This window comes from Salmo salar, chromosome ssa16 (assembly GCF_905237065.1).
Source record: "Salmo salar chromosome ssa16, Ssal_v3.1, whole genome shotgun sequence".
Classification (NCBI taxonomy): Eukaryota; Metazoa; Chordata; class Actinopteri; order Salmoniformes; family Salmonidae; genus Salmo; species Salmo salar.
In genome coordinates this window covers 31,409,915-31,425,195 of record NC_059457.1, presented here as the reverse complement: position 1 = coordinate 31,425,195, position 15,281 = coordinate 31,409,915, and the positions used below count along the sequence as shown (strand labels likewise).

At 46.1% G+C, this 15,281-nt stretch overlaps 1 protein-coding gene across 7 annotated transcripts in view; it reads right to left on the bottom strand.

Moving 5' to 3' along the window:
- The window catches only part of LOC106573733 (breast cancer anti-estrogen resistance protein 1), a 133,310-nt gene that overhangs the window by 23,584 nt on the left and 94,445 nt on the right, over positions 1-15,281 (bottom strand). For all 7 annotated transcript variants that reach the window (XM_014149054.2, XM_014149055.2, XM_045697161.1 and 4 more), the window contains one exon: positions 4,658-5,269. In XM_014149054.2, the coding sequence (XP_014004529.2) occupies positions 4,658-5,269 (612 nt within the window). The remainder of the gene's footprint in view (positions 1-4,657; positions 5,270-15,281) is intronic.

Here is a 15,281-nt window from a genome sequence, read left to right as displayed (position 1 = left end):
CAAGACGAACCCCCCCAAAAAGCCTGCCTGCTCCTGCAGATAAGCCCCCCCCCCCTTTCCTCCCTACACTTCAAGTGAGCGCCCGCCAGGTCTCTTTAAACACTCATGAGATTACACATTTACTTTCAGAGCAGGCAGCCCACAAAACCACCAATAGAATCTCAATCTCCCACCTTTTTCCACAGGTGCAGTGCAGAGGGGAGGAGAGGAGCTGAGTCCCATAGCAGCTTGTTCTGTTCGCCCCCGGCTCCCAGGCTCCTTATCACAGTGTCTCTCACCTGCACACAGGGTCATTAGAGGCTGCAGGTGATAAGAAGGCTTGGATCTACCTAGATGGCCCTAATCAAAGGAGCCCAGGCTCAAACAGGCCGCTCTCCACCTCTCCCCCAACCGTCAGCCTCACACAATAGCAGTGAGTTCTGCTATGAACATGTCAGTCACAGACACACACTGTACTTTGAAATCATTTCTAGACAGTAGCAGGAGAGAAGGTTGTAAAAGATCACATGGCAGCCCCAGTCCCAGTGGAGTCTGTCATTCCTCCTCAACGTCTGAGTGGTGCAACTCTCAAGCCCCTATCAGCTTAGCATTTAGCACATATGAGGAAATCAGTGGATTCTCCTATAGACATACATGAGCCAGGTCATGACCTCTTATAGCAACCCTGCTAAAGGTAGTGAGGGCGATAGCAGAGAGTCTGGATGAAATATATCCTTTCTGATTCATTGGGTTTCAGAGACACAGAGTGCAGTGGTGTTTTCAGCTATAACACAGCTGGGTGTTTACTGAGGCAACTCAGGTTCTGTCTTCTCTTTCAGATGGGAAGAGGATAGATAGACAGCGGTGAATTTACATTTGTTTACTTGTTTGTTTCTCCGGCTGGGCTAAGCAGTTGCCATGGTTTGAAGGAGAGGTGGGGGTTGTTTTTGGGCGGCTATGTGGCATACCAACGCAGAATAAATGGATTAGGTAGAAAACTGAAAAACACTGAGTCGGTCCGAGAGTGGTGACTGAGAGAATGGAGAGGACGAGGACGGGGGGGCTGAGAGAATGGAGAGGACGAGGACAGGGGGGGCTGAGAGAATGGAGAGGACGAGGACGGGGGGCTGAGAGAATGGAGAGGACGAGGACAGGGGGGCTGAGAGAATGGAGAGGACGAGGACAGGGGGGGCTGAGAGAATGGAGAGGACGAGGACGGGGGGGCTGAGAGAATGGAGAGGACGAGGACAGGGGGGGCTGAGAGAATGGAGAGGACGAGGACAGGGGGCTGAGAGAATGGAGAGGACGAGGACAGGGGGGCTGAGAGAATGGAGAGGACGAGAACGGGGGGCTGAGAGAATGGAGAGGACGAGGACAGGGGGGGCTGAGAGAATGAAGAGGACGAGGACTGGGGGGCTGAGAGAATGGAGAGGACGAGGATAGGGGGGGCTGAGAGAATGAAGAGGACGAGGACAGGGGGGGCTGAGAGAATGAAGAGGACGAGGACAGGGGGGGCTGACGAGGAGGGAGAGAATTCCAGGCCCTTGAAGGAGTGTGCCAGGGCCACACCCCTTCAAAAGACATCCTCTTTCATGTAAGGCCTGCTAACCAATCACAGTTGTTCCAGCTGCTGCTGTTGCTTGGCCTTCCGCAACCCCCTCCCACCTCCTGCCCCCGTCTCCCATCCCCTGTCCCCTGTCCAGGACCGGGCCTGGCTGGCACAGCTGACTGGGATCAGGGCGCCCCCCTGCTCCCTTTCAAAGGCGCCAGTCTGGGGAAGGCTCGTCGTACCAACTGGGTATTTTACCAACCTCCTCACCCCTCACCTCTCCAACCTGCTCAACTGTTGCCGGTTCATCTAAGGAAAAGGCTGAGGTGGTCAGCACACAAAATCAAGATAGCAGCATAACAATCTAACACTAGTGACATGGGTCTAGAGTGAGATTCTGAGTGTGTGTTATTCCTTTACATTTACAGACAAACTGTGTTGTCTTCCTGCTTATCAGATGTTTGCCAAGTGTAACTGTCTTTGTACTAGTTTCTACCTGAGACAATGCCGGTGTTTTCCCTCACTCCCTAATTAGTCTTCATCCCAGTGTGTATGTGAGAGCTTTGTATGTGTATGTGTGTGTGTGTGTGTGTGTGTGTGTGTGTGTGTGTGTGTGTGTGTGTGTGTGTGTGTGTGTGTGTGTGTGTGTCGGTGTCGGTGTCCATGGGGGGTGGAATGGAAGGGTTCAGCTCGGGTACAAGGACAAGTACTAACAATACAGGTCATTAATTCAAGGTAAATATGTGCATAAAATAACTTGCACAACACAGCGTTAAGAGGGAATTACTTTGACAACCATCTCTACCACTTGACCATCATGTTAGGCATTTCAGATCCTACCAGAGCAACTCTCATATTTATTATGTTTTACTGTGGGACTGTGGTGAGATACAAAAAAACCGGTACAGGATTTTCACTTGTATTACTCCCTACTAGTAGTACTTCTTCTCTTCCCTCTCTACTTCCTGTACTGCCTGCTGTTGGGATGACATACACTATATGACAGTTAGAGGGTTCAACCAGACTGAGGCAGCACTCTAGAATCAGCCAACATTTGGAAACCCTCTGCTCTGGGCTGGAGCGTGAACTCTGTTGGAGTCCTCTGTCTTACCACCAGGCAGGAGCTCCTCATCGACCCCGTCCATCGACCCCGTCTATTGTTTCTCTGTGAGCCCTGGCCTTGGACTCATCTCTGATCCCGTTCTCTTATGTCCCTCATGTCGCCTCAATCCAAATGTCACGTGTGTTTGTTTTGTCTTCAAATCACTCACTCCCTCTTTCTACAGCTGGTATTCTCCTCTGGTTTTCAGGTTGTTTTGAAGTTGCACCCATACATCATTGGGGATAGTTCATAGGTTTAACACACTCACAGCAAGGGAACACAAAGGCAATGTTTGTTTTGTCAGATACTACTGTTTAACTCTCTGTTCTTTCTCTTTGTGAGCGTCTGTACTTCTGTATCTGACAGTTAGCTGGCCTTATTGAGAGGCAGATATCAACCATGCAGAGGCCCATCTCTAGCCCCCTCTGTGAAGGACAAAGCCCTGTGGTCATGCCTCTTACACAGACCTGCTGTGGGGTGAGAGGAGCGGCCATAGAGATACCATACTGTATCTGTGTTCTAATTCCCTTTTCTATGGCAGCAGCAGCCAGGTCTAAAGGCCGGCCTGCAGACCGTACGTTAGATTCAGTATTTTGCAATTAAAAACACGTCACACTGTGCGATGTTCCCAAATTAAAATATTGATATCAACCTGGCCAGATTGTACGATTTGCTTCAGTTCTGTCGTCACATTCTGCAACTGGCTACAACAGCCGACATAGGCTACATCAACTGCAGCGGTCTAGTGTAGTGAGCTCAGAAAAACTGAAAATATGCATGTTAGAAATAGTTTTTACATACAAACTCAGAATCAACTGGGCGCATTTGAAAAAGAGACCTAGGTAACACTATGTCTTCCCTATTAAAATAAAGGTAAAAAATATATATATAATAATAATAATAATAATCATTGGCTTCCCCAAAATAACATGGTCGCTGTGGTAGAACGTTTATTTTGATTGGTGATTTTGTGCATCATGTAAACAGGATTACCAGTGAAATGTTTCTTCTTGCAAAGCATTAATCAAACTATTATATTAGTCTGACTATTCACAATAATCGTATTCTTATGTGCATACTCAAGTGCCGGCCTTGTTCCCATTGGTCAGTCACCGGGATCGGCTTGTAACACCAGCCATATTACACGATAAAGGCTAAACATTTGTCGGAGCCTACGACTGAACGTAGCGGCACCTAATCGGCAGACCGAGACCCTGTCACACTGCCAAGACGTCCAACAATCGTTTATGACCTAAGAATTTGCCCCATGAAGTGGAAATTTTGTCTGAGACGGCAAAATCATTGCATAATACACCTAAAATCGTACAGTCTGTGGGGACTTAAGACGGTGAGACATCTCATGTGATACGCCCCCTCCTGCAGGGACCAGGTGCACCTTGCTGCTACCGCCCAATCACTCCTCCATCATCATCATCACACTTCACTTCCCAGCGCTGCTCTCACACATGGCTCAGTGCTCTAAGGCAGGCCTGGGGGGGCACTCCCTGGAGAAAACCAGCCACAACAAACTGTACTGTTACTGATACCGCACTGGCTGGTACTGGTACCCCCCCCCCTCCCAGCCTGCTGCCTGTTGCTGCTGCTGCCTAACAGAGCAAAATGCTTACTCACCCAACCCCAGCAGATAGATACCTGAATTATTAAAAAACCCATTATTTATTCCAATATATGTCCCCCTCTCCTCATCCCCCCCCTCTCTCGTTTGGCTTTTCTTTTATCTTTCTATCCTCTGTTTTATTTTCTGTCATCCCTGCGGCTTTGAAAATGACATGGAGCCTTGAGCTGTTGTTGAGAGTGAGAACAACAGACAGAGCACGTGAGGGGGAAACAATTACAGGATACCAAACATGCTCAGATACCAAACAAATCCCAACCAGGATGAGGCCAGATGACAATGAGAGCCTAAACTAGCTATTGTGGACCTAAATATCTAACAAGTCTGTATTTAAGATTTTAGAGGAATGTGTTTGTTGTGTAATGTGCAATACGTTTTAAAACAGACTTACCTTTCCTAGAGGTTTGGAGGAGTCCCAGCTCCTCTTCTCTATGGAGGGGGGAACCTGGTAGATATCCTGCCCAGGACCAGGCCCTCCTGCTGAGGGAGGCACCTGATAGATGTCCTGGACAGGAGCGTGGAACTGCTTCTGGGAGAGCATGGGGGCCTTGGGTGGGGCTTGGGGTCCCATGGGTATCTGATACAGGCTTGAAGGGGAAGGCTTGCCATGGTTGGGGGGCATCATGTAGATGCTGTCAGGTAGGGCGGGGACAGGCCCAGGGTTGGAGAAGGCAGGGTGCATGGCTGTGTACTGGGAGGAGGGGGAGGGCTTGCAGTAGGCACTCTGCGGGGGGAAGGCCAGCTGGCTTGGGCTCTGGGCAGGGCCAGGTTGGGAGGTATGGGGGAGTGGAGACTGCTGCTGTCCAGCCTTGTCGTACATGCCCACCAGGATCTTGAGGCGGTTGCCAGGGACGATGCCCTGGCGTCCATGCAGAGAGCAGAGCCACCAGCCATCCAGACCCTGGGTGTCCCGCTCCAGTACCGTCATGATGTCACCTTTCCGGAAGGACAGCTCGTCTGGGGACTCGGCCACATTGTCGTACAGGGCCTTGGCCAGAACGTTCTGCAGAAAACAGGAGAGAGGGTTAGTTCATTATTCCTTTACAGACAAGCTGTGTTGTCTTTAATTGATTTGATACCCAGTTTGTTGTACAAAGTTCCAGATGTTATATTCGGTTGTAGTACCCTGAGAAAGAACACTTGATTCCATAATGTTAGACTGTGAAATTCCCTAGTGCCAGGGCAGGCTGACTCCATAGACCAGACTGAAGACCTTCCAGGACAGTTAAATAACTATAAAACACAGCTGACACCTAACAGCACACAACACAGGCTCCATCTGCCTGCCCAGAGCAAACACAGCCACCCACTCACTATGGGATGCTTTGAAACTAAACCAATATTTGGAGTGCCCCCCTGACCGGTACCTCCTCCTCTAGTACAGAGTGGTAAGACAAGTCTGGCATGGGGCCCAATCTCACTCTCACACACACACACACACACACACACACACACACACACACACACACACACACACACACACACACACACACACACACACACACACACACACACACACACACACACACACACACACACACACACACACACACACACACACACACACACACACACACCTCCTCCAAGTGCCCCCCTTCATTAGACCACAGGTCACCCAATCACTCTGCCCGTCTGATTGGTTAATTGTGAGGCGCCTCCACTTCCTGATTTATTGCCTGGCTTCCCCTTGTCCACCTTAGTCCACATGTGTGTTTATTAAGAGAGGAAGAGAGAGGGAGAGTCAATGTTGCCTTAATCAGAGGGGCCTCTCATTCCTCGCCACTATTTATCTGTCTATTCAGCACCCAGGCCTCTATCCAAGAGCAATGCCACACAGGGCAGGGGGCTGATCATTCCCGCCCTCCTGCCCATGGCTATCTCCCTCCCCAGCCCAGATGGACTATCCCTGGTGTGAGGATGTTTGTGACCAGCCTGACAGGGTGTGGGGACAGGGTTCCATGCAGTGGAGATAGTGTCTGTCTGCTCAGTGTGGTTATTAATACAGTCAGCAGAGGTTCCCCCGTCTAAAACCCATTATAACACATCCTGACCTGACTAGCTCTGTCGTTCTCCCTATTACACATACACAGACATACACACATGCACACGCACACATAATATATATTTCCCATATTCCTTGTGCTGCCTGAATCACAGCCAGATAAAACATGTACCACCACCATCACGGCCAGTAGCAGTGTGTGGTTAAAATCACTGAGGAAGCCAAGCCAGTAAAAAAGCCATATTACAACTTCTGTTGTAATAATTGCATCGTTTGCTCTATAACCCATTCATTCATACACCAGCGTGATATACAATAAGGCTGAGACAACACCAGACAACAGTCACAGAGTAGCAGAATAAAGTCAACCACACATACGGTTGTTTCATCACAAAACCGGGGAGCAACGTCTGTCGAAGTCCACAAAGCAAATATTACACCTAACAAACAGTTATGACCTGCAGCATGGTCACGCAAGTTCATGTTTGACAGTTTACTAAACAACTACTAATTTAGAACAATGGATTAACCACAAGTCAGTACAAAGACAACAGGAGCACTGCCTCGGCTATTCCAGCACCACTTAAACATCATCAATTCAACAAGGCTATATATGCTTAGTTTAATATACTGAAAACAAACTTAAAGATACCAAAAACTATTTAGTCCAATCAAGGTTGCTTACAAATGTCCTTGTTTTCCATGAAAACATACATGAAATGAGTTGCAAAATGAATAGGAAATATAGTCAAGACGTTGACAAGGTTAAAACAATGATTTTTAATTGAAATAGTAATTGTGTCCTTCAAACTTTGCTTTGGTCAAAGAATCCTCCATTTGCAGCAATTACAGCCTTGTAGACCTTTGGCATTCTAGTTGTCAATTTGTTGAGGTAATCTGAAGAGACTTCACCCCATGCTTCCTGAAGCACCTCCCACAAGTTGGATTGGCTTGATTTTTTTACATACAATACGGTCAAGCTGTTCCCGCAATAGCTCAATAGGGTTAAGATCAGGTGACTGTGCTGGCCACTCCATTATAGACAGAATACCAGCTGACTGCTTCTTCCCTAAATAGTTCTTGCATAGTTTGGAGCTGTGCTTTGGGTCATTGTCCTGTTGTAGGAGGAAATTGGCTCCAATTAAGCGCCGTCCACAGAGTATGGCACGGCGTTGCAAAATGGAGTGATAACCTTCCTTCTTCAAGATCCCTTTTACCCTGTACAAATCTCCCACTTTACCACCACCAAAGCACCCCCAGACCATCACATTGCCTCCACCATGCTTGACAAATGGCGTCAAGCACTCCTCCAGCATCTTTAAATTTTTTCTGCGTCTCACAAATGTTCTTCTTTGTGATCCGAACACCTCAAACTTAGATTAGTCTGTCCATAACACTTTTTTCCAATCTTCCTCTATCCAGTGTCTGTGTTCTTTTGCCCATCTTAATCTTTTCTTTTTATTGGCCAGTCTGAGATATGGCTTTTGCAACTCTGCCTAGAAGGCCAGCATCCCGGAGTCGCCTCTTCACTGTTGATGTTGAGACTGGTGTTTTGCGGGTACTATTTAATGAAGCTGCCAGTTGAGGACTTATGAGGCGTTTGTTTCTCAAACTAGACACTCTAATGTACTTGTCCTCTTGCTCAGTTGTGCACTGGGGTCTTCCACTCCTCTTTCTATTCTGGTTAGAACCAGTTTGCACTGTTCTGTGAAGGGAGTAGTACACAGCGTTGTACGAGATCTTCAGTTTCTTGGAAACTTCTCGCATGGAATAGCCTTCATTTCTCAGAACTAGAATAGACTGATGAGTTTTCCGAAGAAAGTTCTTTGTTTCTGGCCCTTTTGAGCCTGTAATCGAACCCACAAATGCTGATGCTTCAGATACTCAACTAGTCTAAAGGCCAGTTTTATTGCTTCTTTAATCAGAACAACAGTTTTCAGCTGGGTTTATCTAATGATCAATTAGCCTTTTAATATGAACAACTTGGATTAGCTAACACAGCGTGCCATTGGAACACAGGAGTGATGGTTGCTGATAATGGGCCTCTGTACGCCTATGAAGATATTCCATTACAAGTCAGCCAGTTCCAGCTACAATAGTCATTTACAACATTAACAATGTCTACACTGTATTTCTGATCAATTTGATGTTATTTTAATGGACAAAACGTGCTTTTCTTTCAAAAACAAGGACATTTTGAAGTGACCATAAACTTTTGAACAGGAGTGTATGTGGCTGTCCATGGTACTGATTTCTGTATGTGTGTGTGTGTGTGTGTGTGTGTGTGTGTGTGTGTTTGCGTGCACGTGCAGGTATAATATGATACAATTAAGTTGACTCACCCTACTTGTAGACTAGCTGAACACCAATGCCATCCTCCTCTCTTTCATGTTGGTAAAATGGTCTTATGACTCTGTCATAAAGTACACTTTTAGTTTTAGTTTATAACCCTAACTTCCTGGTATGGGAAAAATGAACCAGCTAAGTTAGCTAGCTAGTTAACGTGAGCCTACTAGTCTACATATTGAACTTCAGTCGTCTCAGGCCAGTGGCACAATATATTGATTTATGGTTAGATCAGAATCGCCGTCATAATCATTGCCTGTACAGAGAATTAAGTCAAAACCACAAGTCCAAATCCACTTCTCCATCCATGGCTTAGGAAAGGGACGATTTAGCAAGCTAGCTACAGCAGGACATCAAATCACCAGACACGTTTGTCTGACAATGATGACGTTTTGTTTAGGCTGTGATTTGATTGCTGTGAAGCCAATTCCAGACTGGTCTACATTGAGAGGAGTTTTGCTGTGCCAGGACAACCAACTGTTGAGCTCAGCTCAACGCTGATTGGCTAATTATTTAATCATTGTTTATCAAGGGAGGCCAAATGCTACAGCGGCAACATGTTATACTCTTTTGATCCTGACAGAATCAGATACATGGTCTATATGTCACGCCCTGACCTGAGAGAGAGGGTTTGTTTCTCTATGTGGTTAGGTCAGGGTGTGGGGTGGGCATTCTATGTTTTGTATTTCTTCGTGTTGGGCCGAGTATGGTTCCTAACCATAGGCAGCTGTCTATCGTTGTCTCTGATTAGGAACCATACTTAGGCAGCCTGTTTTTCCTTTGGGGTTTGTGGGTAGTTATTTTCCATTTAGTTGTAAAGTACCTGACGGAAATGTCTGCTGTCATTTTTTGGTTTAATTTGAAAGTGTTCATTCTTCTTTCATTAAAACTACAAAATGAACATATTCCACACTACACCTTGGTCTACTCATTATTATGCCTGTGACACTATTCATACTGAGACAGAGGGGTGCTGTTTCCCTCACTCTGATGATTTCTCCATTGAGATTCAGCCACTTGCGAATTGACGGGAAAGAGAAAGAAAAATGATGTTATAATTGTAACAAAAAGAAGAAGATTGGTCAAATATTTGGGGAAGCCTGGCTTCCCTAGGCATCCATGAATACACTCCATTGACTCCAGCACCTTGTTAGTCTCATGATGAGATATCGAACACTCCTGGTTTCCTGTTCCACTGCCAGAACAGACCCTGGGTTGCCTACTCTCTGTGTGCCAGATATGGCCAATTATAGACATGTGCAATTATTGTGCTATTACAATACCCAGACAGTAATGGCAATGTTAATGTACGTTCAGATGTTCCCTATATGTAGTCAACGTGAGGAATCAGAATTGTCCCAGTGCTGAGTGAGGGCTGCTGTGCTGTGATCTGTCTGCGTCATGTGTATTCAGGGATTGACTCAGAGTGTATTGGGTTGGTGGTGAATGCAGTGCTGTGTGTTGGTCTAGTGGAGGGACAGTCAGGTTCTATCTCCCTGTCACAGCCCTCTGATGAATAGCCTGCTTGTCCTGGGAGAGGGACAGCTACTCTGCGTCCCGACCCGTCAGGGCTGAGGAGGCTCTGGACACACACACACAGCCTCCCACTATAGTGCCTGAGTGGCCAGCAGCTGTCTGCAATTTCACCGTGCAGGCCAAACACACACTGACCAGGCAGGGGCTGACCAGACACATAGGCGCTCACACACACACACACACACACACACACACACACACACACACACACACACACACACACACACACACACACACACACACACACACACGACTAGTGAAATAATGAGGGGCCCTCAGACTAGTAGAAAGATTTCATTATACTATGAGTTTTACTCACAGCAACAGCTTGGCTAAAGCAGAGCGTACCTCTTCAGTCTCGCTCAACGTGGACAGATACATGGATTTTACTCATCTCTACCTTCAAAAAAGCCACGTGACATTTAATTGGTTTTTGTGAGGACGTTTGGTATCATTAATTCTTCAATATACTTACGTGACAATGAGGTAGTGATGCATGCAGCATGGTGCTTCATATTGCCTACTCTTCTATTTTATATATTATCTTAACTCTCCCTTTCTCCTGCCAGCTTGCTTTCTTTATCTATTCCATCCATCTCTCCCTTCAGAAAAAAAGAGCAAAGAAAGAGATTCCTTTGACCATGCTTTTGTCTGCTCTATGTCATAAGTTAATTTCCTAGTGGAAGGAGGGAGTGGGCAGAGAGAACTGATGACATCACAATTTTTGGACTTTGACTTCATTAGCTGAAGGCCTGCCTGCCAACTCTCAGTATAAGTCACCCACAAATCTCTCCCTGTTTTTCTCCCTCTGGCCACAGAAACAGAAAGTGCTTAGAGAATGATTCACGTGCCGTTCTGATTAGTTATGAGTCAATAACTAGATGACTACTAGTCTCTCTGCCTAGTCTAAATGGCATATTCGATGGATGTACACACCTCCCTAGACACACCCAGCTGAGGGTGAAGAGAAATCGCTATGTCTAGAAACTAAAGTTAACTCATGTGAATCTGGTTGATCATTAAATCTGCAATATGTATTTTGGGTGACCTAACCAAATTCACATAGAAATGTTAGTTATAGATCTGTCATTCTCATTGAAAGCAAGTCTAATTAGCTGTAGATATGTTCTACGTGCGCTATTTCTATGCTTCGCGTTCGTAAGTTTTCGTTTTTGCATCTTTTACTTTCGGTTTTGTACACCAACTTCAAAACAGCTGAAAATACAATATTTTTGGTTATGGAAAATATATTTCACAGAGGTTTAGATGGAACAATTATTCTCTACACTATACTTGCTTGTTTTGTCATATAAACTGAAATTAGGCGAACTATTGGAATTTTAGCAACCAGGAAATGGCAAAGTGATTTCTGCATAGTGCACCTTTAACCTCTAAGATTATAGATTACTACTTCGATCCCATGCTGTGTCACAGCTGGCCGTGACCAGGAGACACATGAGGCGGTGCACAATTGGCCCAGCGTCGTCCGGGTTAGGGGAGGGTTTGACCGACAGGGATTTCCTTGTCCCATCGTGCTCATGGCGGGCCGGGCAACCGGCAAACTGACTTCGGTAGCCAGCTGTAAAGTGTTTCCTCCGACACATTGGTGTGGCTTGCTTCCGGGTTAAGCAAGCTTGGCAGGGTCGTGCTTCGGAGGATATACGGCTCTCGACCTTCGCCTCAATGGGACAAGACTGTAACTACCAATTGGATATCATGAAATTGTGGAGAAAAAGGGGAGTGCTCATTTGAATTGGTGGTTCCAACAACAATGTTGTTCAGGTGGCCATACTAACCTACTGGCTCTGTGCTGTGCTTTATTTCCTTTGTTTGGGGTAGAAACCTGACAGTGGCCACAGTGATCCACTTGGGTCCAGCAGTTTTCTAAACTCTGCATAACTCAGTCACTATGCTAAGACTTCACCATTGTGATCATTACCATGGTAATGGCAGGTCAAAGCCTTCACCCCTACAGCCGGGAGCAAACAAAGTCTGACGCCAAACTTTATTATCACTCAACAGAAGAAAGTGTGGAGAAGAAAGAGGTGAAACGAAAGAGAGAGAGAGAGAGAGAGAGAGAGAGAGAGAGAGAGAGAGAGAGAGAGAGAGAGGAGAAGAAAAGGATCTTCATCATCCAGAGGCATAAAAGCTAATTGGTTTGCATTTAAAAGCGGGCAAAAGGGGAGATTATACATACACACCTAACAGCAAGCTAAAGAAACTATGGGAAAAAGCTGGGGAATGAGTGATGGTGGAAAGGAAAGGTGCAGTGGGTCTGGGAGAGGAAAGGAAAGGGAGAGAGATCCACAGGAAGAGAAGGAGAGGAAAGAGAGGTGCAGTGGGTCTGGGAGAGGAAAGGAAAGGGAGAGAGATCCACAGGAAGAGAAGGAGAGGAAAGAGAGGTGCAGTGGGTCTGGGAGAGGAAAGGAAAGGGAGAGAGATCCACAGGAAGAGAAGGAGAGGAAAGAGAGGTGCAGTGGGTCTGGGAGAGGAAAGGAAAGGGAGAGAGATCCACAGGAAGAGAAGGAGAGGAAAGAGAGGTGCAGTGGGTCTGGGAGAGGAAAGGAAAGGAAAGGGAGAGAGATCCACAGGAAGAGAAGGAGAGGAAAGAGAGGTGCAGTGGGTCTGGGAGAGGAAAGGGAGAGAGATCCACAGGAAGAGAAGGAGAGGAAAGAGAGGTGCAGTGGGTCTGGGAGAGGAAAGGGAGAGAGATCCACAGGAAGAGAAGGAGAGGAAAGAGAGGTGCAGTGGGTCTGGGAGAGGAAAGGAAAGGGAGAGAGATCCACAGGAAGAAAAGGAGAGGAAAGAGAGGTGCAGTGGGTCTGGGAGAGGAAAGGAAAGGGAGAGAGATCCACAGGAAGAGAAGGAGAGGAAAGAGAGGTGCAGTGGGTCTGGGAGAGGAAAGGAAAGGGAGAGAGATCCACAGGAAGAAAAGGAGAGGAAAGAGAGGTGCAGTGGGTCTGGGAGAGGAAAGGAAAGGGAGAGAGATCCACAGGAAGAGAAGGAGAGGAAAGAGAGGTGCAGTGGGTCTGGGAGAGGAAAGGAAAGGGAGAGAGATCCACAGGAAGAGAAGGAGAGGAAAGAGAGGTGCAGTGGGTCTGGGAGAGGAAAGGAAAGGGCTGCAGTGTTCATTCAGACAGCCACTGAGCAGGAAGTAACGTGGCAGCTGGTGTAGCACGCTCAGTGCAGACAGGTCAGTGAAGGCAGTGTTGTGTGTGTGTGTGTGTGTGTGTGTGTGTGTGTGTGTGTGAAGGCAGTGTTTGTGTGTGTGTGTGTGTGTGTGTGTGTGTGTGTGTGTGTGTGTGTGGGAGGCCTTTGTCTTTTGCCTCTACGTGACCCCGTGGGACAAACACTGGTTAAGTCACAGGAGAGTGTGTGTGTGTTTTGTACACGACTGTGTATTTGTCCCACGGACATAGGACCTCGGGGACAGAGACAACATTTTATGAACCCCCCCCCTCCTGAACTCACAAAGCATGACAGCAATAAGTCATATATTTTGAAAACAATACTCTTCCCTTTCTCCTTTGTGCTGTTTCTCCCACATCTAACCCCCACCCTTTTAAACAAACACCCCCTCAGTCATCAAAAGTTTTTATTCGTTTAAAACAGATGGACAGCACAGACACAACAAGGCTGTCTCTGCTGCTTAAATCACATTAGCCACCTGAGCCTAGCCAAACCACCCCCCTGGGTTACAAAAGGTAACCTTTTAGTTTATCTGTTTGAGGGTAGACTTCTGAGAAGTCACTGCCTTCCCCTGGGGCTAAGTAGCATGCTAGCACATAGCCCATGACTCTTCAAATGCCCACAGCAATATAGCAGCAGTACACAGACTGCAAATACAGCAAAGCCTTGGCAAGGCCTGTGTGTAAGCCAGCGGTATAAGACATTCTCACTGACAGGAAGAGGGATCAGACATACTCCCTGTCAGTCTGTCTCTCTGTCTATCGTCGTGCAGAAAAACAGGGCCATAGTGAGTGAATGTAGAGATGTGACTGAGTCAGTCCGATGGGGATCTAGTTTTGGCCTTTATAAGCTGACAGACACTGCTGTGACACACACAGACACACTGTGCTGCTGCTGAGATATTTGGGCGATTCCACGCCAGCGGGAGTGGAAAATATTTTTGGTGTCTCAGATTGTTCTGGCAATTCTCACATAGAAACTTCATTGGGAAGAAGGATGCTTGAAATGCTTTTGGAATTTGTATCACAAACCATTTTTTTTTAAATCATGGTGAAATTGGACATTTTAGGCCTTTTGAGACCTATACATGCCTCCTATGTATCTGTGACCTTATGATCTGTGAACTGTACAGGATACAGACAACATCTTGGTGTCATTATAATACTTATAGTGTCCTCTAAAATATGGAGTATGTCTTGAAATAAAAATGGACACATTCATTTACTCAACATTAAAAGTATTTTTATTAATATCTCAAAACTATATAACAATATAGTCTTCAAACACGTCACATTTCCAGAGTGAGATCACTGGTGCTTTTAATGATATGACTCATTAGATGCATAGAAATTGACATTATAGGTCATTAATCAAACACAGCACTACTTAAGGACTGCACATTCAGCAAGTCGCCAGCAGAGGGAGTTCCCTTCGAATCCATTTTCACATTCACTGTGTTGGTGGCCCTCATAAAATCGAACATAATTTTTTTTACTTCACCTTTATTTAACCAGATAGGCCAGTTGAGAACAAGTTCTCATTTACAACTGCGACCTGGCCAAGATAAAGCAAAGCAGTGAGACAAAAACAACATCACAGAGTTACACATAAACAAACGTACAGTCAATAACACAATAGAAAAATCTATGTACAGTGTGTGCAAATGGAGTAAGGAGGTAAAGCAATAAATAGGCCGTAGTAGCGAAGTAATTACAATTTAGAAAATGAAGTGATAGATGTGCAGATGATGATGTGCAAGTAGAAATACTGGTGTGCAAAAGAGCAAAAAAGTAAATAAAAACAATATGGGGATGAAGTAGGTAGTTGGGTGTGCTATTTACAGATGGGCTATGTACAGCTGCAGCGATCAGTTAGCTGCTCAGATAGCTGATGCTTAAAGTTAGTGAGGGAGATAATCTCCAACTTCAGCGATTTTTGAAAT